Raw genomic sequence first — 10,143 nt, forward strand, 5'->3', positions numbered from 1 at the left:
TAGAGAAAATATTAAAATTAGGAATGAAAATATTTTTCTTATTCTATTGTAAGTTGCTACGTTATTATTGCACTCGGTGCAATTAACGTGCAGTTAACGGTGCAGTTAACGTGGGACGTTTATATTTTAATTAGAAAATAGTAAAATTAGGAATGAAGATATTTTTCTTATTCTATTGTAAGTTGCTACGTTATTATTGCACTCGGTGCAATTAACGTGCAGTTAACGTGCGACGTTTATATTTGCCGTTAGCTGCCCTCTCGAGTGCCGAAACGCTAGCTTGTAAGAATAATCAATTAAAATAAACCTCGGTCGAGGAGGTTTCGTCATAGCAGTCGTCATCGTCATGACAACAAAGCCGAAGCGTAGGAAATGAGATTTGGCGTTCCGCGTTCCAGCGTTCCGCGGGTTCAGCTCTCCGTCAGCTGTTCGATGTACGATGCAAAGGTGGTATTAGTAATCGGACTGTATGCAACGTATAATCACTTGTAGGCATCATCCGACATCTGCTCCCAAAATATTGTATAAGCGAGCGCGTGCGTGTATTTGTATTTGCGTACGTGCGAAGACGGGTGCGACGAAGAGGTAACGAGCAAGGTTGCTAGAGGAGAGAAAGGGACGCGTAGAAAGAGAAATAAAGAAGCGGACAGGGTTCTTGTGCACGCATCGACTGTGCGATTTATGCAAAATCTCGCGCGTAACGTGGATGTATTGACGCAAGGATTAAAATACAGTATATCAGGACTAATGAACCTCGCAAATCAAACTACTGATCCTCAAAGTGGTGTTTACTTTGTTAACTTCAATCAGGATTGCACGTAAGTGTCGCGCCCTTGTTCGCTAGAACGTCGTTCTTTATCCACTAACCTTGCTTTACTTACTTTCAACAAACCTTTATATACAGGGGAACGATTGTACATTCACTTCTCTAGATTAGCCATACAATTGCGACGTTTTTGTATTCCATGCATATGCTATCATGTATTCCAATGTTTTAGGTACTTGATTCTATTCTAATGGAGTAATTACATGTTAATAATGTACAGAGAGTAGATTTCATACTCAATTTTTACTTTGTTCTTTCATAACCTCAGCTACGATGAAAGATGTAGTAACTAGAGTATATATAAAAACATTGCGCTGCATGTATTTCTTATCGAATAAGTAAACTAGACAATCAAAACAATGACTAATTTTGGAGCTGCTCAAATGTTTAGACGCTAGCATTACCAATAGAATGTACCAATAGAAGTAAATATACAGTATTTAGCAGGTCTCCCGCAGCTTATCATTGTCTCCATTGTGTTGATAATCAGAGAGCAGACTATAAAATACAAACGATAAGAAAATAAGAAACAAGCCTGTAAAACTCTCTATAAAAAGTGTGACCGTTATTTTGTTTCTATATCCGATGCAATTTATTTCAGATCTTTGGCAGTAGGATCGAAAGCAGGCTACAAGCTTTATTCTTTGAACTCTGTCGACTATCTGGAAAATATATACGAAAATGGTAATAAGTTAACAGGTTAAATTTGATAATTTTATGGAGTATGTGACGATGTGTAATTATGTGAACTGTAGATACCGAGGACATACGCATCATTGAACGACTATTCAGCAGTAGCCTTGTGGCAATGGTTAGTCTATCGTCACCCCGTAAACTCAGAGTCTGCCATTTTAGGAAAGGAACCGAAATTTGCTATTACAGTTACTCGAATACCATCTTGGCTGTGAAGCTCAATAGAGCAGTAAGTTTTTTTTTAAATTACAAAAATGAAACGTGCAGTATCTTATTTTATTTAAATTTTTACCTGATCTTCCAAATCATGTATAACTTACAGAGTTATTCTTGCATTAATAACTCGATTGGATCTAATAATCTACCAAAATTAATAATGTGAATTTACAGAGATTAGTAGTATGCTTGCAAGAATCGTTGTATATTCATAATATAAACACTATGAAGGTGCTACATACAATTCGAGAGACTCCACCTAATTTAGCAGGTCTGTGTACCCTATCGATAAACAGTGACAACTGTTATTTAGCCTATCCAGGCTCGAATACAATCGGAGAAGTTCAAATATTCGACGCGATCAATCTTGTAAGCATTGACAAAGATCTTGAACGAATGTTACGTATTTAAACACTTGGTTTACATTTTCTTTTACTTTTAGCAAGCTAAAACCATGATTCCTGCACACGACAGCCCATTGGCAGCACTTGCATTTAATCCTAACGGTACCAAAATAGCTACTGCTTCTGAGAGGGGTACTGTAATTAGAGTTTTTCATGTAAGTTTAATTATTCGTACGATACTAATTGTTTGTTCAGTTCCTAAATTTAGATGCATTGCTGAAGGTTCTTTATATCTCTGAAGGTTCATGATGGTACAAAACTATTTGAGTTTCGACGGGGAGTTAAGAGATGCGTATCCATAAGCAGTCTCGCTTTTAGCCTGGATTCTATGTTTCTTTGTTGCTCGAGTAATACAGAAACGGTGCATATATTCAAGTTGGAGGAACCGAAAGAAATCGGAGGAACCAATCGTTACAAACCGCAAGCAACAGAGGAATCGCAAACTTGGATGGGATATTTAACAAAGGCTGTGTCTGCGTCAGCTAATTACTTACCTACGCAAGTAACCGACGTTTTTAACCAAGGACGTGCCTTTGCCAGTGTCCATTTACCATTTCAAGGTCTGAAGAATGTTTGTGCCATCACGGTGTAAGTTTCATTAATAATTATACCTACGCATAGATCAGGGTGGTCCTTATTTTAATGATTCTTGAAATATATGGTACACACCTCCTAAATACCTTGCTAACACATACAACAAAATTCCTGTAAAATTTCAGCTCTTAATTTTAATATTAACACGTGCCCAAAACCTTCCAAACTTTTAAATGGAAAATACATGGAATTTTTCCAATCGGTTACTTATTTTTCATTAAGTTCACTAAAAACTAATGAAACGATCTGAAATTTTTATCTCAATTATTTCCTTATGTATCTGTCCAGTAAATATGAAGCTATTTTTTCTACTTGAAATATGTTTGTAATATTATTTTAAATGGCTTGAATATGAACTTACATATTATTTTTGATAAATGTTCCATAAACATAAATTCTTTTTTAGGTTATTCAAGAATTTAGTATACAAAAATTCTTCTTAAAGAAAAATTTATATTCGAAACATTTACGATAGGATTACAAAAGTACTTCAAGTAGAGAAAATAGCTTCGTAATTACTAGACTGATGTATAAGGTTATAATTCAAATACAAATTTCAATAACTAAATGTCAAATTTCATTAATTTTTACCAGAGTTATCGAAATAAAAGTAATCAATTGAAAGCAATCCATGTATTTCCCATTTATAACACGTGTTGATATTAAAATTGAGAGCTGAAGCTTTGCAGGAATTTTGTTGTATGTATTTGCAAGGTATGCAGGGGGTGCGTAACATAGATTTCAGAAATGATCGAAATAAGGACAGCCCTAGCGTAGATATATTTTCTAACATGTGTACCACTGCGCAGTGTACAACAGGTACTTAGATTGTTGGTGGCTAGCGCAGATGGATATTTGTATGTTTATAATTTGGATACGACAGAAGGTGGAGACTGTACGCTTCTAAAACAGCATAGGTTTGTGCTTTTAACGAATACTATAAGAAAACGTATGCGTCCTCTCGATTCGTACGGTGAGAGATAAATTAACAAATTGTTTTTATAGATTAGATGGAAAACGAGACGATGTGGATTGTGCTAGTGTGTCCACTGCGGGATCGGCGTCTGGGGAAACTACTGCAGCAACTACTGCACGAATAGTACAAAACGCAGGTATGCCGATATCGTAAACGTTTTAATGTATTAGATATATATCGTAGGTTCTTTAACTAAGCGAGTTGACGATAAAGATATATTAATTCAGAGAAAAATAATTGGTACGTCGAAGTGCTTAATACGAATATAAAATTCTTCGCTTGGATTTAGATTGTTACTTTGAAATCAATAATTTCTTAAGGAAACTAAGTTCCCTGTGAAACTTTCGTTACGATTAACGATATCGAACAAACAATATTCAGATTTACTTTAACATAACTCAAGTCTGCGAATCGTAAAGTAAAAATGTTTAAAATGTAAGGGTATTTATTTTCTCGACTGCAACACCGAAAGCATTCATCTAACGAAATGACATTAGCTTTAACATCATTAGACGAAGTAGCTCGTTCCCAGTTAGATGAGAATTTTATCATTTTTAACACATTTTTTAAGAAACTCCAGTAACTCTTAGTTGTTATGTAGCAAAATTTGTTTATCTTTTTAGCAGTTTCTGAAAATTTCTTTCTTATTTATATTTTCATATATCGAGTCGCAATAATTGAATTAGCCGTACTTGTAGACGTTGCTTTACCAGTTGCACTGCCAAATTCTTTGTTTTAGAAATATCTATGGCTACGAATACGTGAAATAATTATCGAATACGAAATACGAGGTTTGAAATAATTACTAAACGATAGAAACCACTGTCTCTTTAATCATTTTTTCATGAGGGATATCGAAACATGCCCAAAAGTCACTGTTTTTTATTCGTTATTCTCTAATGGTCCCATTGTAATGACATACAGGACATAATGACATATAGGAACCTCTAAGGGCACAGTTTGAAGCTGTTTGAATGTGTATAGAATCTCTAATTTGGAGGTCAAAGGGGTTGAATTTTAATGAAGATTATATTAGATTAAAGTGTAGGATTGTTTGAAGTAGAGTCGCAGCGAAGAAAACATCAATGACTGAAAAGAAGGGGACCGAAGGGTTGTCTGTTCCTAAAGATATATTAGCTTCGATTGGGGGTAAAGCGAAACATTGTACTTTAAAATTGAATTAATCGTTTTACCTTTTGTGCAGGTAACTGTTTGTCAGGCAGTGTGTATGTGTGTGAGCATAAGGAGCCCTTACTTTAAACGTGCACTTTATTATCTTCTTTTTTTCTTGCTTCTAACCCCCCCACGATTAGGCTATTCCAATCTGGGGCTAAAGGGGGGCCCCACACCCCCCACCCACAAACAACTGACCTTACTTGATGTAATTTTTTTCTTTTTATCATCCATTGAAGCCTGCATAAATAGCTACGCGGGTGTGTTACGCGGACGTTCGCCAGGCTCCATGTCAGGTACTGGTATTATCCTCTATTCTGCCCCTTGTTTTAATTTTTGCTCTCATTCTCTATACATGTTCCATTCATATATATATACATATATATATAAAAGAAAAAAGAAATCGTTTATTAAAGATTCTCGCGTTCATTTCATTAAAAACATTTTTACGCTTTGACGCACAATCAAGAAAGAATGAGAGTAACACTGAACAAATATAATTCCCACATGGTTTTGGTGATAAGATTTTGTTTAATATACGTAAGGTACTAGAACTTAATAAACAATTATATTTTAAGCGTACGCAGTACAGTAGTTTGAGCACGCTTTCACTATACGTAAGATAAAACTTCACCCACGGAATAACTTTTCCAAGAGAAGCTTGATATGCGCCCATGCATGTAAAACGCTGTACACAATCTCTTGTTTGAACTAAACATGAATATAAAGTCCCTGGATTTCACATTAGTTGGGTTCCAAGTTTAGCGAAGAACTGTCTTGGTTAAATGTTTGGATATTAAACGTTGAGAAAATGTAGCAAAAGATATTCCGATGCTGTTTACTAGAATATTAATAACACTTTTGATAAACATTAATCGATTGATCATTGAAAGTATCTTGGAACATCTCAAGTATTTAATTTCTGTTGCTGCGCAAGATTTCTTTTTTTTTTTTTTTGTCTTACTTTCTTTTCCTGCGACAGTATGGAACGACAATATAAAACATTGAGGAGAAGGTATCCGTACCAGAAAGGTGTAAACACGCAAATATGCATAAAATTGTATCGTTAACCATCTTATAGAATTAGGAATATAACACAGTTTAAGAACACACAGTTTAACAATAATTAAAAATTGTTTCTGTAACTTGTCGATACTTCTCATGGCAATATTAATGATTACGATGTTGTTGATACTTTCCACTAACTCGAAGCTAATGTAACATTAATAAATAAAAAGGTAAATGATTAATTCGCAAACAGTAACAATACTCGAGTGCTTCTGATAGTTTTTTATTGGTATACCTTGGATCTGCTTATTTACACCTTACGAGGCTGAGTGTTGTATAAATTAATCATCAATGCATTTATCATTAAGAATGTTCTCTAAGAAGAAAAGCAATGATAATTGAAATACTTTTCTCTCATGTCTGGTTTTAAATATCCTGATTAGTCGATTCCATCGGAGGATCTTTAAAACTTTATTCGATTATGAGAATTATATCATATATCATTGGATTCCAAAGTTCATACATCTTTATCGTTATATCCGCTTTAAACGATTACCAATTGGAACGATTTTAATTGATATTACCCTAAATGGATTTATAGAATCAGAGAAGTATCACGAGATGATAGCAGCTACCGAGAGCCCATCGACATTTTCGTGTACGTTCCGTTTGAAAGATGACGCTGAATTTCCTCCTGTTACGCAGAGGATGGATTAAGCGTGTTAATTCGAGCATATCAGAATTTTACCATGAAGATAACAATTATACAACAGCGAATGGGAATTAGCAGAGCGCTGTGTGTACAGGCCAAGTTGTAAGTTACAACAGTTGTAGTTAAGATTACAACTTCGACGAAGCAACAAGATATAAAGTTTAATACGTATATTAATTATTTAATTGAATCCAAAATCACTAGATATACTTGTATGAAGGGTTTCCGTTGCATTGGAAAGTCCACAGTATAAAAGTGTCATCGTAACCTTTTGATTACACAATCATTTTTCCAAACGATACATAAATATAAAAGAGTTTTACTATTATCTATCAGTAAGAATTGTTTTCAGAAGATGTAATAAGTGAACATAATCAAAGCGGCTGTAAACTGCTTTAAAAAGAAAAAAGATAAAAAAAAACACACACACACACACATACACATGTGGAATATAAGCTTAAATTAGAATCGTGCTTGAGAATATTTAGCAGAAATGCTTAACATAATTTTATGGTATATAGACATCTAAGTATTTTTACTGTGCATTAATACATAATGAATTATAATGATATAGTACACGTATTAAATAAGTCATTGAGAATAAATTATTTATAGTAAACGAGCAGGTACGTTCTTACCAAATGTTCATCGACAGATGTTTCTCTCCCTTTTGTTGAATTGTTCTGTTTTGTAATTATGTGTTTTCATCTCTCTTATGGTTGACGAATAAAAAAATGTTTCTCTTTCTTGTAAAAATTAATCTCTGTGTAAATTCGAGGTCCTCGCCATGGCTGGGATCAAGTAACCTGACAAAATTTTTTCACCGCTAGCCCTTGCAGGTTTAATCTCAAAAAGCGATGTACGATATACCTTAACGATATACATAATTACGAATGATGTTTAAAATAAAAGATACAAATTTTCTTTTCCTTTACAGAAACTACGCGTTTGACTTTTTCAAACGATACGGTGTTGTGAAATTTAATAAACTTAATGATAAACACTTGTGTACAATAAAAAAAAAAAAAAAAAAAGAATGATCGTGTGGTAATATTCCTCTTTATTCATTTTTAGAAATTGTATTCAACGCGACTTGTTACTTTTGTATTTTGCAGGTAGCGTAGAAAATTAATGGAAATTAATTCTTTGACTGCGAAGGGCCTACATATACGCCCTCGAGAAATGGGGTCACAGAAATGTTTATACTTGTTAAATTAATCGTTTAAAAATATAAGGTTTTAGAGGACGATGAGACGAAACTTTTTTATATTTGCAGTTTATTCGTGGGACGCTTAGTTTTGAAAATAAAAATTGAAAAGTTAGAAAATTGTTGCAAAAATTGAATTTCAAAAAGAAAGGTTTTCCAAGTTTTTAATTTTTATCTTCGAAACTAAACGTCGTATAAATAAGCTGTAAATATAAAAAAGTTTCGTCTCATCATCCCCTATAAGTTGATATTTTTTTTCAAATTCGACTGTTCGACTATCGTTCTTTTTTCTTTAAGACAACAGCAACAAAATCAGACTACTACACGATCTCAAGATAAAGGTCTTTCGAGGTTTTAATTTTTACTTTTGCAACTAAACATCTTACGGACAAAATGTAAATATAAAAAAGTTCCGTCTTATCATTTCTTATAAGCCTGTATTTTTAAACAATTTTTTTTAATGTTTGATTATAAGAAAGTTTCGATTTCGTTTGTTCTCTCCTTTTTTTTTCCTCGTAAAGGTAAGGGATTATATTTGAAACAAAATAATTGGTAATTATTATTCGAGAAACGTATAATTTGTATAACTTTATTGTATTATATATACCAATATAATCGCTTGTTTTCAGAATGAAATTGAAATTCTCGTGAAACTTGTATACATATATGCTTCCTTTTCTTTTTTTTTTTTGTTTTGAACGTTTTATTGTAAAATGAAAGGTTCGAAAAGATTTCTTTGGTAATTTGTAAGTAAATTTACTACTACAAGCAGACTGCAAATTCACCAATACACATCACCAGTTCCAACAATTTCACTGACATAGCATAAACTCTCACATTACTGTAATCTCAGAGTGTGAACAATAAAATGTAATTATATAATTCAGCGACTACGTAACAAAAGGGTCCATTTCTAAGTGAATTTCGAGCAAACTCGCGAACTAGAATTACACTTCGTTTAAACGACTCGAATAATGCAACTGAATGAAACAAAAAAAAGAAAAGAAGAAGAAAAGAAAAAAAAAGAAAGAAAGAAGATCGATGGATAATTCGCGTGATTTTATGCGGCACACATACAAGATGAAGTATTTTATCAGGGCAGTTGCGTCATTGTTCACGACAACGTCCAACGATGTAGAATTTATATGAACAATCGTTATTTTACTCGCACATCCTACACATATACTCGATAAAAATTAAGAATACGCGTAAAGTAAAACTGGAATGTATTCAAATACCCTCGAATGAATTTAAATAATTTTAATAAACAATTTCGATATCGTTATAAAACGTGAAAATCGGTTTACATATTTATTCTTAGCTAACTTCAAATCTGCCCCAATTATATACATAAGATATCGCGTATACTTACATGGAACATCAACGAATAAATTAGATACAATTAATATATTTTCGCGTTGTTAAATTTCATAGAATCACTTCTCTGCAAACCTTGTGTCCTCGTACACGAAAGTGTTCTTTATTAAAACAGAAACAGGCCCTTTTGTCGTATGCTCACTGCGTTGAGGTACAAAGACACGAAGACTTAGCTGTAAAGATCATCGTCGCCATCGTCTTGAAAGGTTTGATCACCTTGCGTCGCATCTTGTGTACCGCTGGTACCGCTTTGCGGAAATCTGGAATTGCAAACACGATTCTTAATACTTGTTCAAACGTTTCCGGTGGCAACGGGACCGTACGTTTAACAACAAAGAGGATTCTCACCTGAAATTGGTCCCGAATCCACGAGACTGCTGAAGGGTCTGCGCGAACATTTCGTATTTTCGTATATCGTTATCGGACACCGAGCGTCGCGCGAACCTCATCGCCTCTTCGAAGTGAGCCCTGGTTATCTCTGGCACGGGATCGTCCTCGTCCATCTAATCGATTAATGATTAAATTAATTAATTAATGTAATGACAAGAGTTTGATCGTAGGATACAGTAATGCTGAATAGAAAACACTCACGTCCATCGATGCGGATGGATTGTTGGTGCGTTCCTTTTCTCTTCGAATTTCGGTTTCGATGCTTTGTCTTATAGCGAGTTTACACGCACGTTGGCAGATCTCTGTTATGTCAGCGCCGGAGAAACCATGCGTCACTTTAGCTATATAGCTTAGATCTACGTCCTGTAACACGAATATCGTTATAGTAATGAGCATAATGGTTATGGTTGATAATACATGTACGACATATACATGTTGAAATTAATCTAATAATCTAGCATTTGGATAATATTTGCTATGTTAGTTATAGGAAGTAATATCTTTATAGTCATGAGGATAATCATTACGTAATGGTAATTAAGAATTTACAGCTCCGTAGAAAAAATT

At 34.0% G+C, this 10,143-nt stretch overlaps 2 protein-coding genes across 3 annotated transcripts in view; one reads left to right on the top strand and one right to left on the bottom strand.

Annotated features, from left to right (window-relative positions):
• The first annotated feature begins 389 nt into the window (after positions 1-389).
• LOC128897019 (WD repeat domain phosphoinositide-interacting protein 2) lies at positions 390-7,358 on the top strand. Of its 2 annotated transcripts, XM_054160647.1 has the most exons (10): positions 390-818; positions 1,428-1,510; positions 1,582-1,748; positions 1,910-2,104; positions 2,178-2,294; positions 2,381-2,727; positions 3,543-3,650; positions 3,739-3,845; positions 5,122-5,178; positions 6,492-7,358. In XM_054160647.1, exons 1-10 carry the CDS (start codon positions 682-684, stop codon positions 6,605-6,607), a joined length of 1,434 nt encoding a protein of 477 aa, XP_054016622.1. In that variant the 5' UTR covers positions 390-681; the 3' UTR covers positions 6,608-7,358. The 2 variants fall into 2 exon arrangements, with proteins under 2 accessions (XP_054016622.1, XP_054016623.1); XM_054160648.1 differs by lacking the exon at positions 5,122-5,178 and having other exon boundaries at positions 401-818.
• A 1,182-nt stretch (positions 7,359-8,540) lies between these two features.
• Positions 8,541-10,143, bottom strand: part of LOC128896992 (transitional endoplasmic reticulum ATPase TER94) — a 6,614-nt gene continuing 5,011 nt past the window's right edge. The window contains exons 11-13 of the mRNA XM_054160608.1: positions 9,778-9,939; positions 9,535-9,689; positions 8,541-9,446 (exon numbers count right to left, since the gene is read on the bottom strand). Coding sequence (XP_054016583.1) covers positions 9,356-9,446; positions 9,535-9,689; positions 9,778-9,939 — 408 coding nt within the window. The 3' untranslated portion in view covers positions 8,541-9,355. The remainder of the gene's footprint in view (positions 9,447-9,534; positions 9,690-9,777; positions 9,940-10,143) is intronic.

Source organism: Hylaeus anthracinus, unplaced genomic scaffold (assembly GCF_026225885.1).
Source record: "Hylaeus anthracinus isolate JK02 unplaced genomic scaffold, UHH_iyHylAnth1.0_haploid 11978, whole genome shotgun sequence".
Classification (NCBI taxonomy): domain Eukaryota; kingdom Metazoa; phylum Arthropoda; class Insecta; order Hymenoptera; family Colletidae; genus Hylaeus; species Hylaeus anthracinus.

What these genes read in the sequence shown, in the direction of transcription:
- LOC128897019 (XM_054160647.1), top strand. Translation starts at nt 682, where the DNA reads ATGCAAAATCTCGCGCGTAACGTGGATGTATTGACGCAAGGATTAAAA. An exon ending in AATGTTTGTGCCATCACGGT is followed by an intron (nt 2,728 to 3,542) that starts GTAAGTTTCATT and finishes ACCACTGCGCAG; the next exon opens with TGTACAACAGGTACTTAGAT. An exon ending in ACGAATAGTACAAAACGCAG is followed by an intron (nt 3,846 to 5,121) that starts GTATGCCGATAT and finishes CATCCATTGAAG; the next exon opens with CCTGCATAAATAGCTACGCG.